Raw genomic sequence first — 20,052 nt, 5'->3', positions numbered from 1 at the left:
AAGACTTTAATCCATTTGAGTTGAATTTTGTGTATGATTGGTTTAAGATAGGGGTCCAATTTCATTCTTTTACACATGGCTGTCCAGTTTTCCCAGCACTGTTTATTGAAGAGACTACCCTTTCCCCATTGTACATTCTTGGCTCCTTTTTCAATAATTGACTGCATGTGTGGGGTTTATTTCTGGGCTGTGTATTCTGTTCCACTGATCTAAGTGTGTTTTATGCCAAAGCCATCCTGTTTTGATTACTATAACTTTGTAATATAGTTTGCAATGAGGAAATATTATACCTCCAGTTGTATTCTTTTTCCTCAGAACTGTTCTGGCTATACACGGTTGAATATGATTTTTCTGTGCTGTATATTTGAATACTTGTGTTGAGAGCTGTTTTAGGTCATTGTCATTGAGAAAATTGTGTTCCGAGGCTTTAATCTTTTAGTCATGGAGCTGTATTTGGCCCATTAACATGTTTAGTTATCCAGCAGTCATTTTCAACACCTGGAAAATCAAGATATTTCACTTAGAATTCTCAGCTTTTGAGTCTCAGGTTTCTCTTGTGAAAAATGGAACCATTTGTTGTCCCTGGGCCCACGTTTCCGCATAGCATTGGAAACAGAACTGTCTGGAGGTAAAAGCTTGCCCCATTAGAAAAGATAGGCTCTGCCTAGCACACTTCACTCATTTTTCCCATTAAACTAATCCCTTGGGGCATTTGAGATTTAATATAACCACCAACATCCCCTGCCTATTCATTTCACAGAAGGGGACACTGAGGTCCAGAAAGTCACATGGCACACTTAAGGTTTCATTTGCTGATTACAAAACAAGAACAAGAATCCAGGCCTAGAGTTTCCCCCAATTCAACATTCTTCCCATTATATTGGCATACGTAATTTTAGGGGTTCAACTGCATTTGCCAGTAAAACCCACGAGAGGTCCCGGTGGCCACCAGAATTTTAGGTTCACTGGAGGAATAGAGAGAGGATGGAGTGAAGGATCAAAGCAGGGAGGGAGGAGGCAATAGGGAGGGGATAAATTGCCCCATCCTTACCATGCCCTCTTCTTGCAGACTCCCAAACATAAGGCAGAGCAGAGCTGCCCTAACATCTGGTTTTCTCAAACCCAGAAACTATGTAAAAACTATTATGGCTCAGGAAAAAAGCACATAACACTCCTACCAAGTCATTTTCATCCCTTATAATCAGAACTCCAAGGTGTTGTTCCATGTTTCATAGGAGACCCATGAGAAATTCATGAGCAGGTCTTGTGGGAGGGTAGGAGGTAAGGGGCCTGTTAGTAATTAAAATGCTTGCTTGAAAATATAACATCTTTCTAAAAATAGTTAGGTGCTTGTGTCCTTAGAACTAAACTCTTGAAAATCTACCAAACACATTTGGATTTTCTGCTGAGAGAAGAAATGGCGATCACGACTCAGATAATTTGACTTTGCCTCATGGAAAATTCTAGAAACCAGTGGGTAATGTTCATAATAATGAGAGAAAGCGTGAAACTTGGTTTCCAAATACAGCAAAAATGAGGAGGATGTGTGTGTCTGTGTATGTGTGTGTGTGTATGTGTGAGAGAGAGAGAGAGAGAGAGAGAGAGAGACCAGTTTTACATTTTGGCTTAAATTAAAAAAAAAAATTACGCGTGTTAACCTATAGTAAAAAAAAAAATCCTGCAGTGTTATCTACCTACCTAATTTTCCCATTAGAGTGACAAGAATTAAGGTTGTTATGAATATGTAGATACTGGCATCCGTCTCTCTACTTCTAAGTGGTTTTTCTGCTGGGGCTAAGCAGATGAATCCTTAAGAAGAAGATAAGGTCAAACCAAATCCATACAGGACTTACAGAACTACAAAAGTGTGGAAAGAGACTGTTTTCCACCCTGCCCTGCAGACAAGCCTGCGTTGGAGGGAGGGAAGCTGGCTGGAGCTCCTGCCCACACATTTGACTGTGCTTATTCCAACACTCTCCAGGGACCATGCGGCTGCTGGCTCAGGTGTCTGGTGCTGGCCTGGGACATCCATCCCTTGTTCTGGCTCCAGCTGCTGAGAAGCCCCTAGTATCATCCCTGATCTGCCAGTTGACTAGGCACTGCCTGGGTGTCAGATCCATGTGTTGCCTTGTTGAGCATCATGTCCTGTAAATTCTTGCCCCCTTTGAACAGATGAGCCCGCCAGGGCTTTGAGAGGCTCAGTAAACAGCCTGGTCAGCCTGCTCATAGGAGAGCTGGGACCCAGCTTTCCAGGCTCAGCCCCTCAGTAGACACTGGCTACATCCCCAGTGGCACAGAAATAGCTTCTGTGGGTGCCAAGCCTTAACTTGGCTTCTTACAATCTCCTCAGACACCTGCAGCAGTGGAGGGTTGGGCTGTGTCATCCTGTTCTACTCTATAGCAGGGTTTCTCAGCCTGGACACTGTCGACATTTGGGGCCTGGTAATTGTTTGTTGCAGGGGTGCCCCAATGCACTGTAAGATATTTAGCAGCACCCTTGTCGTCTTCTCAGTACCGGCACCCCTCTCTCACTTACAACAACTAAAATATCTTTAAAAACAGTGTCACATGGGAGCAGAAGCAGCTCCAGCTGGGAACCCTTTTCCCCTCACTGTCGTTTCTCAAGTCCTCTCTGGCAGTCAGGGCTGTAGGTCAGGAAGATACACTCCCTGGCTTGAGTCTTGATGTCACCACTTACGACTGAGCAAACTGCTAAACTGTGCCTTTACTTCTTTATCTGTGAAACAGGCATAAAGACGCCTTATGGTGCAGAGTGAGGTTAAATAAGTTAATTCTTGCTGCTGCTGCTGCTAAGTCGCTTCAGTCGTGTCCGACTCTGTGCGACCCCATAGACGGTAGCCCACCAGGCTTCCCCGTCCCTGGGATTCTCCAGGCAAGAACACTGGAGTGGGTTGCCATTTCCTTCTCCAATGCATGAAAGTGAAAAGTGAAAGTGAAGTCGCTCAGTCGTGTCCGACTCTAGCAACCCCATGGACTACAGCCTACCAGGCTCCTCTGTCCATGGGATTTTCTAGGCAAAGTACTGGAGTGGGGTGCCATTGCCTTCTCCGAAGTTAATACTTACAGTAGCCTAATTATTAATATGTGTCCTCTGCATACATCAGTCTGTGTGTAGCTTCTAGATGGATGACAGCTGTGATGTGATGCTGGGGTTTACTGTGTGGCAGGTGCTATGCTAAGCCTTTTGCAAACATGACCTGATTTTGTCCTCATGACAACTCCTGAAGAATTCAAGATCATTTCCCTTTTTACTGTGAAGGACCGAGACTCAAAGAGACTTAATATTTCTAGACATCCAAGGCTGTGAGACAAACAGCTGAACCAAGATCCAAAGTTAGGTCCATTGGACTCCAAAGTCTATCTATTCCAGGATGTTCCTGTTTTTACAGGGAAAAAAAAAAAACAAAACGAGGTTCATAAGGCCCTGGGGAATGGATATAAGCCCTCGGGGCCCAGATACTCACACCACGAGCAGCCCTCACCTTGCTGACAAGGAACAAGTGCTGACTCACAGATGGATTTGGTGCACAGGAGCACACTTTTTTCTGTCTGTTCTTGGTAGGCTGGAATCCTTTGACAGGCTCCTTAGAGTCACCAGACTGCGATCTATAGGTAAAGCATTAAGAGTAGGGATCACTGGAGTCTCTCGTATGCACTCCCTCAACCTTGAGTGATGGTCTTATTTAATTTCATAGAACAGAGTTCAGATTTTCTCACCCATTACAGAAGACATTGAAGAGCACACGTTCTAGAGTCAGATCCCCAAGATTCAAGCACTCTCCAGCTGTGTGATCTTGTCTGTGCCTCAGTTCCTTCATCTGCAAATAGGGCATCTCAGTACCTGCTTCCAGCTTGTCCTGTGGCTGGAAAAAGGTTGATAAATGTAAAGGAGTTAGCACTTGGCACATCCTCAGTATCAGACCTTATACTCAGGAATATTTCTGGTTGGAAAACATGTCACCATATCTCTTGTGCCAGTCATAGGAGCACCCTATCGATATAAACTTTCACACATTTTCAAAATATGGTAACAAGTTCTATCTGACTCTGCCCTCACAGTCACTCTGTGCAGTCTCATAATTACAACTGTCCTCACTTTAGAGATCTGGGTCACAGGCCAGAGTAGTTGTGTGACTTCCTCAAGGTCATGCAAAGCTCTAGGTCATGACTGAGCTGGCCTAGGGACCCCAATCCTGCCACCCCAATTCTTTCTCTGGTCTCCAGAATGGAAATGAAATTCTCAGACTGCCTATGAAAGCCAGATGCTAAGAGAGAACAGGAAATTTAGCAGCATGAAAGCAAGAACCATCATTACTGTAGATGGATAGTCGTGATGACTTCTTGCCAACCAACCCTTCCACGTTACCCACTTCATCTCCACTGCACGGAGCAGCAAAGCAAGCCATGCTGGGCCCACGCCATTCCAGATAGACAGTGAAGTAAAGAGTTCTGAGTGAAGATAGAGGACGCAAGGAAAACAGTGGCATGGTTCCCCAGACCCTCCTTCTGGAGTCACCAGTGCAATGGCTTTTCATTGCTCAGCTATCACTTTGCTTTCCCTGGAAGGAAAGAGCAGTTGAACCAGTGTGCTCAGCCTTACTGAATCAAGTTTAATGACTCACCATTCTTTGCGGTACTGGCATACCCAGATTCAACCAAGACTCCAGGAACAAAACTGCGGCTCCTGATCTCCTAAGGGTCCCAGCAGAACACTTTTCAGAGACACTTTAGGGGCCTTATGGGTAATTAAATGACTAGGCTGGTGAAATCTGATAGGCTGCACCAACAATCTGAGAAAGGGAAGGGCTGAGAGGCAGGGAAAGAGAGAAAGAAAGAAGTGCTTAATCGCCTAATAGAATAACGGAGAGTGCTGCCTGTAGATCTTTTCCTTTACACATGGGCTCCTGTAGGCTGTTCATTAAGGCTCATAAAACACACAAAGAGGTGACTCAGAGCAATAGCTCTGACATCTGTCCCTTCTGATGGAGACTTGAGGCGTCTTTTGCATATGAATGAACTCATCTCCCCGTGAATGTTATTATGGTTCAAAGTAAATTGTATTTGGTCATTATAAGTGGGTTTTCCCATTACCAAATTAAAAGTGAAATGAATCTAACCTGGCCTTGTCTGCCCCAGTGCTCTCAGAGGCCCTGACATTGTTGAACCATGTTCTTCAGCAGTGAACTAATCCCCAGAGGTCCACCCCCACCCCCAGCCCACAACATGCCTGCAGCTGGCGACAGAGCACAGGTCGGGGTAATCTGCTCTTGAATACAGGATGCATCTGCAGAGTTTGGAGCAGCAACTGTGGGGGGTTAATTGGATATACTGACTCCAAGGTGAGGGGACAGCCTGCTGATCAGAGATTGCTTCACTTCTTCATGTAACTCAAGGTTTGCCTCTTTGTACAGGTCATGAGCCACTTGTCAGACTCTTAGTGTGTATTTACCATCCGTTTTGTGGATGCATGGGAAAGGCAAGCAGGGAAATGCATGACTCTTCAAACTTCATGTCATAATGTGTAAGTTCCTACACACCTAGATGGGTATCCAGCATCACAGATGGGAGATTTTCCTGCAAAAAGTTAAATATGGTGAATAGCTTTCTGCTACATGCAGTTTGGAAACCCAGCAAGTGTCTCACAGTCCAGAACACATACTTCCCAAGTTCCCTGAACAGGGATCTTAAGGAGATACCTTGATCTCTGAGGTCCTAGGGGGTCCAGCTCGTGACCCCTGCTCCCTGCTGTGATGTGTGTGTGCCTCTTTCACCAAAATTGAATGCCAGCTCAAAGTGTGTGCTGTATCTCTGTGTCATCCAGCCAGTGTCATAGACTCTGAAACAGGGCCACTCCATTTTGTAAATGAACATAAGTAATTCAGAGGAAACTGACCATGGCTCAGCACGTGTCAAGGTTTTGCCTCAAGCTCTGGGAACAGTAGCTACTGTTTATTAAAATGACATTGGAGGTGGAAAAACTCCCCACCATCCTGTAATAATAGCACTGGTGTCAGCAGCCACCTTGGTGGGAGAAGCAGAGGCTGGAAAGTCAAGGACGGAGACACAGGAGCCCATCAGCCCCCGTTAGCAGCACCTCTGCCCCACAGCAGGAAGGCCTGGGGTTTCAGAGCATAACCAAGGGATGCAGGTCACGGGATTTAGTGAATCCCCTTCCCCTGCTTATCCATCTCTGAAATGTCCCTGCAGAGAAAACCAGCTCCAGATTCTCTCCCAGGTCCTTACGAGCACATGTTTTCCTTTTCCCAAGCCAAGCCTTGGCCCTGTTACATTTCCCTTTGAGTCAAGTAAGGACAGTGTAAGATGTCCTTTTCTTATTTAGAGCCCTATGGTTCTCTCTTATCCTGCATTTGATTTATGGAGAACAAGTAGCACGTAGTCTGGCTTTTTTCATTCCGGGCACGAGCAGTCTCTTTGCTTTGTTGTGCTTTGAAAAGGTGTATTAAAGCATCACACTCAGGCCCTGGAAACAGCTGCCTCTGCATTCTCTATAACTGCAGGGCGTGGAGAGAGAGACTCCATCCTTCATGGAAGCTTCCGCAGTCCCCATTATGTGGGTGCAGACTTATACCACGCACACACGTGTGCACACACACACACACACACACATCCAGCACAATCCAGCCGCAGCCTGCCTGTCACCAGCATAGAAGGCCACGATGACAAATAGATGCTGCCACAGGAGTTTTTTCCTTCTTTTTTTTCTCTCTCCGTCCTCCCGCTGAGCCTTTTTTCCCCAGCCTTGGCATAAAATGGTCAAATGATGTTCCACTGCAGAATTCAATTTCACAGTTCAGTTAGGTCCTTGATTACACTGCCAAATTCAGATTAATGTGCATTTAACTAACATGGATCACAGGAATTCTGGCTGACAGCCAGCTGTAATCAGAGCAATTGATAGCTGTGTGGAGTTTTATGTCCTGTCCACCCCAGCACACCACTGGTGAAATTGATTGATTAAATGAATTCATTGCTATAATTATTTATAATTTTGATACATCACAAGCCTGTGTCTGACCCTATCCTTGAAGATGTCATGCTTATTGTGCAAGGGCAGTCTGGCTGAGTTGTTAACTGAGAATTATTTATTCCCTTATAATACTGCTTTTTTGTGGGGGGCCTTTCTTAATTCTTCACGGGGTTTGAATAAAGCCATGAAAAAGCAAGATTTAATTTATATGGAATTCTGAATGTCATTGGGAAACTAAAAAACAAATATGTTATTAGCCATTTCAAAAAGGAAGGAAACTGAGACATTTTCTATATTTGTTTTCAGTATTTTTAAAGATTCCTGTAGAAAGAATTCCTTTTCAGAATTTCAAAATTTCAGAATTCAGAAATTTCAGAATTTCATACATACATCTCAGAATGTATCTGAGTTTTAGTGACAGTTAGTCATCCTGTGACCTCAGCTAAGCAATTTGGCAGTCTGGTGACATCAGCCTAGGTGATAATTTACAAATCGATCTGGTCTTCTCTATTATTGCTACACCTTGCCGTATGGAAACCCACCTTTAATGTATGTAGACCACGGTCTTATTTGTATGAAGCTACTTTTCCACAAAATCGCAGGACTTTTTTCTTGGTGGCTCTTCACTGCTTTCTCTCCTGCCTTCTGCCTTCCCGCCCCTGTGTCCTTGAAATAAGGTCTTTCTGCAATAAGGTCTTAGAGCATACACTAGATGCATAGATCTTTTGGAACTGGTTTGAGACATGGGTGGTGAGAGGCACATTGGATTCTCTTTTTAAATGTCCATACCTTTCCCTAGTCTAATTTCACTCCATTGTGGTTTTACTAAATGATAAAATCTTACATTCATCTCAAGATACTGTAGGCCTGCCTACATGGACTCCAAATGTACTCCTTTTTTCCCTAGAATATATTTGTAAGTCAGGCTGTAGAAAAGGTTGCCAGTTCAAGCTGTACTCCTTTAAAAGTCTTTCTTATAGGCACAAGTGTGTATGTATGTACAAAATAGTATATATGGACACATTCATCATTTTTGTTTCACCCATTTATGATTATAAGGTATCATGGGAAAGATTATTTAAGGTAGGAAAATTAAATAGTTATAACAGTTTAAAAGCCATGTAAAAAGCCAGGAGACCTTGTTATAGAAGAGAGCTTAGACAAACACCTAGAAGAAAATTTGAGCCTTGTGGATGAACACAAAATTCTGCTGTGGCCACAGAAAAATGAAAGCAATACATTCATTTTCCTGTAACAATCAACTCATTTTGCTGTAATGATTGATTATCCCTTTTTAATATATTTTGAACTGATTTATATAAGCCAAGACTATTAAAACACACATTTAATTTTTCTTCCATCCCCCTCCATCAGGCATTATCATCCATCATCTTCTGGCCGAGTTCTTGCATCCTGCCCCAGGCTGCTTAGACATCTGGGCCCCTAGTGAAACACCCGACCAGGCTTTAGCTCTGTAGGTGTCACTCTATACTGTGTTCGCCTCAGTCCTGACCCTGGCTATCTTCTTACTGTTGAAGGATACCTTGAGAAGCTATCACAAATTCTAAGGTGATACTGTCTAGATTTGAATCCCAGCTCAATTTCTTAGGAGCTATGAGACTTTTCCATGACCTGCTTAAACCCATGGTGTCTCAGTTTCCTTATCTGTAAAATGGAACAGTTTCAGGACTTTATCTCATTGTGTTACTTGGGATTTAAACACAGGCATGTATATGAAATGCTTAAAATGGTCCCTGGCATGTAGAAAGCACTCAGCAAATGTCAGGTATCATTATTAACATCAGTGTGAGTTACTCCTGCAGGACAGGCTTCTAACAAAGCCGTTGGTTAAAGGAAGGAACCCGACTTTGGCTCCCAGTAAAACATTCCAACTTTTATCAAAAAGAGAATGTTAAGCCTTGATTTGTAGAGGTGACAACGAATATAAGAATTGCCAGGGCAGGCAGTAAACCGGCTGTGGTGCTGGTATGCCCATCAGCTGGGACATGGACACTGTCCCACTGGGGGTGACCTGACCTGAACCAAAGAATCAGATGGTAGATTGCAGTTTGGGGCACTTGACCTTGGATTGCTTGGGGAGAGTTTCACCTCCCAGAGCTTCAGTTTTATCAACCATACAGTGGGATTGTCTACCTTCTGTTTGTCTGTTACAGTGATAAATCATGAGGCTAGCCACAGTGTTTGAGCCAGTGACAGTAACCATCATGGAACCCTTGGGTCATGAAGATCACCTGGGGACCATGGTTCAGCAACACAGTCAATAGAACAGGTTGCTTATGAATGTCTCCTTTACATAGCCAGCCATTTGTCCACCATCATCTCTTTGAGTGGACGGAGCATGGAGAGAGGAACATGCATTCTCTCCCAGTAGCCAAATGTCCATTTTCCTTTGACCCATATCCCTCGAGTCTGGTACCAAAACCTGTCTCTTGTGGTAGCGTTTGTGCCTCATCTATTGCTTTTTTAAGAGTCTGCACCTCCTCCTAGCAGCCATGAAAGACAATGGCACTGTTTTATCTCTAAGACCTAATTTCAAAGACCTTTAGCTCACAGTGAACTCTGCAGTCTGTCTAACTGGAAATCCTCCCATTTGTTAAGACAAGCATCCTTTTCTTTTCTTTTTTGGTATTTAATTATTTTTTTTAATTTAATTTTTTATTCTATATTGGAGAATAGTTGATTTGCAAGACAAAAGGAGGTAAGAATATACAATGGAGAAAAGATAGTCTCTTTCATAAGTGGTGCTGGGAAAACTGGACAGCTCCATGGTAAAGAATGAAATTAGAACATTCTCTAACACCACACACAAAACTAAATGTAAGATCAGATTCAAGTGGTGTTTTCTTGATGTCACATGACAGTCGTGACAAGTAGAGTCTGATAAAGAAGAGCAGTGGAGGATGTGATTCCTACCAGAGACACCTTTTACCTCTAACATTTCTTCAGAGATCAGTTATACCTGCTTGCGGAGAATGAATTCTGTTTCAAAGCATAGAAGGAAATACTGTCATAAAGACAGCAGGAGATAATGGCATGTGATGGCTCCCAGGACACACTTTCGAGAGTAAAAGTCATAGACCCCACAGCCCCTCACATGATGGCCTTGTAACTAGCCTGGGCTTTGCTAATCTGAGCTTAATTTGCAGGAAGAACTTAATTATTTAATTTACACCAACATTTGTCATCCCCTAACCCTAGCACATACACAGACCAGTTTTGTGTATGGCACAAATCCAGGCCTTAGACAAAAACCAACTTGATCTCAAATACAGCATTTCAATGATGTTCACTATATTACAATGAGCCACTTTGTTTTAGAAGATGTGTGTAATAGGAGTATATATTTCACTTTCACTTTTACATTGTAAGTATTCAATAAATGCTCACTAGTTTTATTACCATTGTAGTTACTATTTATTATTTTCTTTTACATTCCTTTTATATTGCTAAGCACTTTATATAATAACAATACCTAGAATGAATTAATAGATTGTATGGAATAGTCTCTGTTCAAATTCTTTAATTTGTATTCATTCTTTAGCATTTGCAGTGACTAAAGGAAGTAGGTATTATTATTATTATTATTAGGCAGGTACCATTATTAATCTGTAGGTATTATTATTATTACTCCCATTTTAAAGATGAGAAAACTGAAGCACAGGAATTTAAATAACTTGCCCAATGTCACACAACTTGTAAATGGCAAATAAAGGCTTTGAGTCCACAGTCTTTTCTTAAACAGTAGGCTGCTCTAGGGGACCCTTAGGCTTACCTTAAGCCTCATAAAAACTCTGAGAGAGAGATATGATGACCCAGATTTTACTAAGTGATTTGATTCAAGTCACCAGAATCAAAATTCAGCTTTCAATACATCCTTAAATATGTTCTCTCTGCTCTGCCACCAGGCCAGGGCTCAGACTGCGCAACACCCCAGCCCTGGCTGGCGCGAGGCCCCCGAGTGCAGCAGGGCAGGAGGCCCACAGTGTCACCTGGAGCCAGAGGGTGGTGCATAACTGAGACTAGGACCGTGGCGGCCCCTGTCAGGGGCCCACTGTGTGTAGACCTTGTTCCCTGACTTGGGGAGGCAGCCCTGGTCATGTGGTGTGAGGGCCAGTGCCTCTGACCTTGCCTGTGTCCGATGACACACCTGTGGCCAGGTGCGGCGGGCACCCTGCTGCACCCTGCTTCACTTCTCCCTGGCATGTGATGGTCCCTCACTCCTTCCTTCCTAAAACACTGTCCTTCTGGGCCTCAGGACACCCTAGGCCCTTCATGCCTTTCCTGCCAAATTGGCTTCTCCTCCTCAGTTCCTGCAGCTTCCTCCTTCTCTTTATAGACTCCACATGCTGGAGTCCTTGAACTTTCTCTTACACATTCAATGCTGTGGCTTTTAATACCAGCTAAATATTGACAACTCTCAGATTCATGTCATCAGCCTCAGCTCTTCCCTGGACTGGAGGCATGCCTGTCACCTAAGAGACATCTCCTAGTGGATGATTAATAGCTGTCTCACACTTAACATGGCCGTGATGGAACTCTGGGTTTTCCCCCACGTGTTAGTTACCTACTAGTGTGTAATAAAGAATCCCGGGCTACTGCCATCTGAAGGCTTGACTGGGGCCAGAGGATCACCTCCAAGATGACACACTTGGCTGTTGGTGGGAGGCTTCGGTTTCTAGCTGGCTTTTGGAAGGAAGACCTCTCCATAGATTTTTGAGTGTCCTCACAACATGGCAACCAGAGAAAGCCAGATCAATAGGAGAGAATGGAGGGAAGCCACAACGTTCATACTGACCTCAGAGGGCACTTGCTATCACTTCCACCATATTCTTTTCCCCACACAAATCCACCTGATACCACGGAGAAGACTGCACATTCCTGTCGAGAAGCAGGGATCCCTGGGAGCCATCTTGGAGGCTGATTCACCACTCACTATCCTGCTTCTGCACTTGCGTGCTTCATATTACAAAGTGGCCTGTTCCTCAAGCCAAAATCCTGGGAATTACCTCTGATTCTTCTGCTTTATATTCTAACCCCATCCATCAGAAAATCCTGCCAGCTCTGTCTTTAGACTTGACCCTGGATCCCACCATTCCTCATGCCATGTAGAGAACCCACCCTAATCTCTGCCCACACTAGCTGCAGTAAGCTCACTGGCATCCCTTCCACCAGAGCTGCTCCTTCAGCACCGAGAGTCAGGACCCCACCACGCCTCTCTGCGTAGCAACCTCCGTCGTCCTTGCTGTGGGTCTGCACAAGCTGCCTGCGTGCTCCTTCTCCGTCCGTCTTCCCCTGGCACCTGCCCTCAGCTCGGTGCTGCTCCTCAAGCCTCTATGTGTTCAGAGCTCTGTGCATGCTGTGCCCCGGCCTGGACTGCCCCCTTCCCCCACAGTCCCGGGCTCGCTCCCTCAGTTCAGCCAGGCTTCTACTCGTGCGGCACCTCTCAGAAAGCCTTCCTTGGCCAGCCCATCCAAGACGGCATCTTGTTTCTCTCAACCCCCATCCTCTGTCTTATTTTTCATATCACCCATTGCTACTAGACCATATACTGCATAGTTATTGATTTTCTTGTCTATCATCCATCTTCTTCTCTAGTAAACTCCAGGAAGACAGAAATACCATCCATTATAATTATTGCTGGACCTTCCCACGGCACCTGAGATGGTGCCCAACAGCTAATAGTTGCTCAAATATTAATGTGCATGCTAAATGAATGGGGCTTCCCTGGTGGCTCAGACAGTAAAGAATCCACCTGCAATGTGAGAGACCCAGGTTTGATCCCTGGATTGGGAAAATCCCCTGGAGGAGGGCATGGCCACCCACTCCAGTATTCTTGCCTGGAGTATCCCATGGATGGAGGAGCTTGACAAGCTACAGTCACTGGGGTCACAAAGAGTTGGACATGACTAAGCGATTAAGCATAGCACTAAATGAATGAATAAATGGACCACACAGGACCAGTGAATTCAATAGTGAATAGAACAGTGCAACCCTTAAAATATTCTGCAATGGTGGAAATGTTCTCTTATCTGTGCTGTTTGATATGTCGACTCGTTAAATACCTAACATCTGACTAATGTGAATGAGGAATAGAATTTTTAACTTTGGTTTCTATTGATTTTAATTAGATAGACACATGTAGCCAGTAACCATCATTTAGAGCAAATCTAGATCCTCGGGGTAGATGAGGGTGAGCATGAAGATGTCATTCTGTGTACATCCCAGTAGAGTAGTAGAGACTTCCTGGGATGCTGTGTTAAGAAGGAGGCTGAGGTCCCATCAACAAATCTTTTTCAAGCACCTTCTGTTTACCCAACACTCTGTTATTATCAGGATCTCGCACAAAGGAGTGCATTGATCTACTAACACTTCCTGCAAGGGTACTGTGCTGTGCATATTCACCATCCTTGACCTCAGTCATTCCAGGGGTGGCCAGAGCTCCTTCTTGGTCTTTTCCAGAGTGGGATTGCTGAAACCTACCTCTACCGTCTTAGAAACCCCTCACTGGCTTCCCCCACCCCTGCCCTATCTGTCCTCCCCATCCGCTCCACTGAGTCCATCAATCCGCTCTTCACAATCTTAGACCTTCCTCTAACTGTCAGAGCCTGCTCAGTCCAGGACACAGAAGGCCAAAAGTGCCAGAGAATTCATATCCCAAGGAGCTGATGGTAAGCAGATTTGGTACCTGAATACCTTAACTCTCTGCCCTGAGATGGGACAATTTTAAAGTGTGTGTCCTACATAGTCTTCCAGGTTTGAACTTTCCTAGTGGGATTAAGTTCCAGTTACATCAGTGGTATCTTGCTGTGTATGTTAGAGTTCACCAGAGAAACAGAACCAACAGGAGATGCATGTGTGTGCATGCATGCATACAAAAAGAGGAAGAGATTTTAAGAAACTGACTCATGCAATTGTGGGGGTTAGAAATTCCAGCAAGAATTGATAGAGACTTGAGCCAAAGGGCCATGTAGGTGCAAAAATCTTCCTCTTTAAACTCAATCCTTTCTCTTAAAACTGTCAACTGATTTGATATGGCCCACCCACATTTTGTAGGGTAATCTGTTCTACTCAAAGTCTACTGATTTAAATGTTAATCACATCTGAAAATTGCCTCCACAGTGATATCTAGACTGGTGTTTGAGCAAACAATGGGGCTCCATGTATAGCCAAGTTAACACCTAAAACTAAGCATTATACTTTATGATTCACAATTTATTGACTTTTCCCCCATTCCTGTCTCACTTCATAAGTCCAGGGATCACCTCCTATTACTTGCATTCTAATCCAGGTCTCAGAGTCTGCTTCTGGGGATTTTAATAGGGAAGGAGAAAGAAAGAGGCTGGATGGGGAAGTTGGAGGGCAGATAAAGGGTGGGAGCAGACATCCCAGGACTTTACAAGGTAAGCCTTTCCCCCGAGCAGGTTGTGAAAAGTGGTGCTCATCATTTGGACCAGCTGTGTGATGGTTGTGATGTTCAAGTACAGCATGTGAATTTCTCCATCTATGTCTGTCTTTCCAGGTGGATTATGATCAAGCACAGATGGTCCTCAGCCCTCCACTGTCAGGGTCCGACACCTACCCCAGGGGTCCCAGCAAACTACCTCAGAGTCAAAGCAAAGCAGGCTATTCCTCAAGCAGCCACCAGTACCCATCTGGGTACCACAAAGCCACCCTGTACCACCACCCCTCCCTGCAGACCAGCTCACAGTACATCTCCACAGCTTCTTACCTGAGCTCTCTCAGCATCTCATCTAGCACCTACCCTCCACCCAGCTGGGGCTCCTCCTCAGACCAGCAGCCCTCCAGGGTGTCCCACGAACAGTTCCGGGCTGCCTTGCAGCTGGTGGTCAGCCCAGGAGACCCCAGGGAATACTTGGACAACTTTATCAAAATTGGGGAGGGGTCGACCGGCATTGTGTGCATCGCCACAGAGAAACACACAGGGAAACAAGTCGCAGTGAAGAAAATGGACCTCCGGAAGCAGCAGAGGCGAGAGCTGCTTTTCAATGAGGTAGATGGTGTGTTTGGGTCAATCCTTCTGTCCTCTGTAACATTTCTTTCCCATTTTAGAAATAGCCCTTGTACATTTTATGACATTAGAGAATGCTAAAAATGTAAATACAAAGCGGCATCCTTTTTTCTGTGCCTATATGGCTGCCTCTTTAGGAAGTTCCTCCTGTGGGTCACCCTCTGTGCTAAGCATTGGTCAGGTGACAGAAAGATGTTATCTCCACTTTAGCAACAAGGAAACCTGGACTCAGTTTATGTGACTAGCCCCAGTCAGACAGCAGGTTCATACAGCTGTAACTGTGCCCTCAGCTGTGACTTTGAACCTTCTGCTGTGGGGCTTCATGTGAAGCCACCAGTAGCTCCGTGCATTTCTACCTCCCATAGGCGTTCATTTCTTTCCCACCCTCCAGATCTCACAGACAGCACCAGGTCAGTGGGGCTCAGCTTCTTCCTGATCCACAGCTCCTGATTTCTGGAACTTATTTCCAAATTGCAGTGCCAGAAGAGACAGGACAAACAAACTTAGATAAATAACTGTATAATTTATTATTCAATACTGATTCTGAAAGTGTCACCACAAGCAGGCCCAGGACAGGAATTCCTGGATGCTCTCTCTAGCAAGCAGACACAAGTTGACCTTTTTATGCTTAAATCCTAATGTTTTTACCTTCAAGACTTGTCCTTTGTATTCAGCCCAAACTCTTTCAGACTCAACACAGACCTCCCAAGAAGTGAAATTGGTCTCATGTGGCCCAAACCCTAATGACCGTGATTTTCATTCATTTATGAGACTCAGTTACTTTGCGTTGGTGACCCTTTTGCCCAGTTAACAGAGTATGCACAGTGGGTTTTAAGAGCAACCCATGAGAAATCTGATCACATCCCCCAGAATAGTCAACTAACCTCACTCTTGTCAATGGAGACCCTTCTATGGTTCTGCCTGTCTTTATTCTTGATTCTTCCCAAGCCCCACTGACCTGCTGTTTTCTCTGACTTTGCTAACGTGATCTCCATTCCTACCAGCAACTCTCAGCGCTGCCCCTTTATCTGAATCTATCTCTCCCTCCCCATCATTACTTCTCCATCATTAAACTCACAGCCCAGATGTAGTCACAAGAAAACAAAAAGCTTAATTTCACCTTCCTAAATCAAATAACGTCTTTCCATTTTGCCCAGGTTGTGATAATGCGGGATTATCACCATGACAACGTGGTTGATATGTACAACAGCTACCTTGTTAGTGATGAGCTCTGGGTGGTCATGGAATTCCTAGAAGGTGGTGCCTTGACAGACATCGTTACTCATACCAGGTAAGTTTCTTATTATCCAGACAAATAATTCAAGATGCTTATTATTCTTCCCCAGGGTAAGACCTTAGTAACTACGTCTATGAACTCTTTATAAGTTGTAAGCACTTTGAAGGCAGAGAAATGACTTCCCTTACTTCTGTATTCCCAGGTGCCTATTACAATATCATGTATGTATAGTTCATTCATTCAATTCACATTCTCCCTGCCCTCTAGGAGTTCACTGATACTTGTTGATTTTAAATCAGCAAGCTGCTGAGAATTCAGTTTAAGTGACAAATAATAGAATTTCCCATCCCAATGAAGATTTCTAAAACTGAGTTTCATTCTTCTGAGTTGCTAGGCCATTGCTATGTCTTGATACTACCAAGGGTATCTGGGAAAGGCAGGGGCAGGTGAAAGAGCAAAGTTTTATGTAGTTTTAACAATAAACTACATAAAAGAGAGAGAGAGACAGAGTCTTCAATTCTGTTTCAAATCGCCTTGCAAGTAACAATGGTTAATTGCCCCTGTTGCCTCAGCTACTTGCTTCTCTGATATGCCAGTTGTGGTCATTTCATCAAGTATATATTAATCACTTTTTATGTGCCAGACTCTTTCCTAAATGCTGGGGGTACAAAATAAATAAACTATAACACCTGTGCAGAATCAGAAAGCTGTACATGAGTAGCATAGAAGAATACCTGAATATCTTTACTAGAGTCAAGAAGTATTTTTGAAATACAGCAATGTCCAAGATGGGTTTTGAGAGATGCATAGGAGTTTACTAAGAAGGCAAGTGGGAAGAAAAGGGCATTGAAAGCAAATGAAAGAGTATGTGCTAAAACAGGGCTTCTCAAATTTTAATATGCATACAAATTACCCATGGATCTTATTAAAAAGCAGATCCTGATTCAGTAGTGAAGAGAGTGATACTTTGCATTCTAAGGAGCCCCCAGGCAATGCTAATGCTGTTAGTTCCTGGATCATGCTTGGAAAAGCAAGGTTCAAAGGAACACATATGTAAAAAAAAAAAATTATGTACATTTAGGAAACTTTAAGTTTGCTCTTCTGGTAGATAAAATGCCAAAGAATTGAAAGGATCGTCATGAAGGCGCTATATGAGATGTCACTGAAATGGCATCCAAATCAAAAGTGAATCCAGATGAGCAACAATAGAGGGGAAGCAAGATAGCAAGAAAGCATTGGGAACCCATGTGAGGGCAGAGTTTCTGCTCTTTCTCCACTGTAATGAGGCAGTGTTTCAGTCACGACCGCCTACAGCTCTGAGTCAGCGGTAGACCGCCTGAAAACAAAACGACGCTAGGGAAGACACTGAGCATTTATCACCAGCATTTCAGCTGGCAGATTCCTATTAGGATAGCCAGAGGCCACAGCAACCCTACATGAATATAGACACAGACAGACAGTGTGTGTGCGCACGTGCGTGTGCGCATGCGTGCGTGCTCAGTCACTCTGCAGCCCTATGGACTGTAGTCACCAGGCTCCTCTGTACATGGAATTCTCCAGGCCAGAATACAGGAGTGGCTTGCCATGCCCTCCTCCAGGGCTCTTCCCAACCCAGGGATCGAACCCAGGTTTACCCACATTGCAGGTGGGTTATTTACCATCTGAGCCACCAGGGAAGCCTGAAGAGAACTGTGAAAGTGAAAGTCAGTCAGTTGTGTCCAACTCTTTGAAACCGCACGGACTATATAGCCCATGGAATTCTCCAGGCCAGAATACTAGAGTGGGTAGCCTTTGCCTTCTCCTGGGGATCTTCCCAACCCAGGGATCAAACCCAGGTCTCCCACATTGCAGGCAGATTATTTACCAGCTGAGCCACAAGGGAAGCCCAAGAAGAGAACCATGGTCATGCCCATGTCCAAGATGAGGAAAAAGAGACCCAAGGACATTAAAGGACTTCCTCGAGATCACCTAGGAACCATTCCTGGAACTAATATAGCTCCATTCAGTGCATCCTCTCTACCGGACCCTGGCGGTGTGTCAGTACCTGGGGAATTACCTGTAAGAGTCCAAGGAAGTACATTTGCTCTAATGACCCAAAGACTAGCCAGTGGGGCTCCCTTTCGTTCAGTTTATACTTGGCGCCTGTCATCGTTAGGGTTAAGCCTTAGGTTCTGGGAATCAGGTCCCAAAGACGTCCTTTTCCTTCCCTGTAGGTTTTCCAGACACGGACTGGGGAGCGTGGACTGGTTCACTGGAACTCAAGGGAGCTACCTCTCTTGATCATTTCAAAGATGGTCTTAAACCTGACCTAGCTCCTTCAATGTGATTTCCTTTCTAGAATGAATGAAGAGCAGATAGCTACTGTCTGTCTGTCCGTTCTGAGAGCTCTCTCCTACCTTCACAACCAAGGAGTGATCCACAGGGACATAAAGAGTGACTCCATCCTGCTGACAAGCGATGGCCGGGTAAGGTTTTCAGGTTTGGTCCCTCCCCAGTTTGCTCTGTCACTTCATCTGTCACGGGTATTATCTTCCCAAGAGCACTTTCTCATAATTCTGATTGTCCATAAGTCACCTACAACACTTCCCAGAAGGCTTACAAAAAGGAAATCACCATCCTCTGTGTCATCCTGTTAATCAGAATTATCTGTGAACTGAATTTGAAGGATAATTTTCCACTTAACAATAAGCATGGAAAGTAATAATATGGAAAGGACTTTTATTTTCCTGCTACATGCTTATTTTTGTTGGTGGGGTAAAAATGTCTTTTCTAGGATGTGTCCACCCTATTCATGTCTGCAGTATCACTAAGAGTACCTGCAGATGACAAATTCCAGTACTTTGTGTGTGTGTGTGTGTGTGTGTGTGTGTGTGTGTGTGTGTGTTAAGTCACTTCAGTCGTGTTTGACTCTTTGCAACCCCATGGACTGTAACCCACCAGGCTCCTCCATCCATGGGGTTCTCCAGGCAAGAAAACTGGAGTGGGTTGCCATGCCCTCCTCCAGGGAATCTCCCTTACCCAGGGTTTGAACCTGTGTCTCTTATGTCTCCTGCATTGGCAGGTGGGTTCTTTACCACTAGTGCCACCTGGGAAGTCCTTTGGGAGAGTTTAATAAAGGTATTGGTAGATCAGTCAAAAGGAAGTGTCATGAGGACCAGGGCAGTTCTCTAGGATGGAACACTGATCTTGCTACTCCATGCCTGAAGAGGTAAGGTGCAGAACTCAGGACTGGAATCTGGAAGTAGAGATTGTTGCAGGAAGAGGGCTGCCTGGCAAGAGCTCTGAGCCTCATTGGAACCCAGACCCACAGAGAACCTGCAGCTTGGGAGCTGGGCCAAAAATAACCCAGCCTCACTCTGCTCCTTCCTTCTAGGCTCCCACCGGAGCCGTGCATTGACTGAGTCCAGTTGGAAGCCATCAATGGGTCAACAGAAGTTGACCTCCCAGGGCTCAGAGAAGGGAGGACCTAGATCTAGAAGGATGAATGGAAGATATCCACCACACTGGTGTATCTCTAGGCTCAGATTTCTGCATTTCCCATCACTGCAACCTACCCAGAGAATTCACTTGAAACTTATCAGCCACACCAGGGTACAAAACACCATAGAACAACAGCCATGGAAGGAATGGGTTGATGTTCCCAGGAAGACTTAGTTAGAAGAGTTTTGAAGTTTTGCTACTTAGGACCTTTCCATGAAGTCACAAAAAGAATGGGATGCAACGTAGCGACTAAACAACAATCTCCCTAAACTCCCA

At 44.6% G+C, this 20,052-nt stretch overlaps 1 protein-coding gene across 3 annotated transcripts in view; it reads left to right on the top strand.

Moving 5' to 3' along the window:
• Positions 1-20,052, top strand: part of PAK5 (p21 (RAC1) activated kinase 5) — a 424,652-nt gene that overhangs the window by 383,067 nt on the left and 21,533 nt on the right. For all 3 annotated transcript variants that reach the window (NM_001206594.2, XM_059892554.1, XM_059892555.1), the window contains 3 exon segments: positions 14,550-15,041; positions 16,217-16,350; positions 18,635-18,761. In NM_001206594.2, the coding sequence (NP_001193523.2) occupies positions 14,550-15,041; positions 16,217-16,350; positions 18,635-18,761 (753 nt within the window).

This window comes from Bos taurus, chromosome 13, assembly GCF_002263795.3.
Source record: "Bos taurus isolate L1 Dominette 01449 registration number 42190680 breed Hereford chromosome 13, ARS-UCD2.0, whole genome shotgun sequence".
Taxonomy (NCBI): Eukaryota; Metazoa; Chordata; class Mammalia; order Artiodactyla; family Bovidae; genus Bos; species Bos taurus.
The sequence above is the reverse complement of the archived record's forward strand: the minus strand, read 5'-3'. Positions and strand labels throughout refer to the sequence as shown.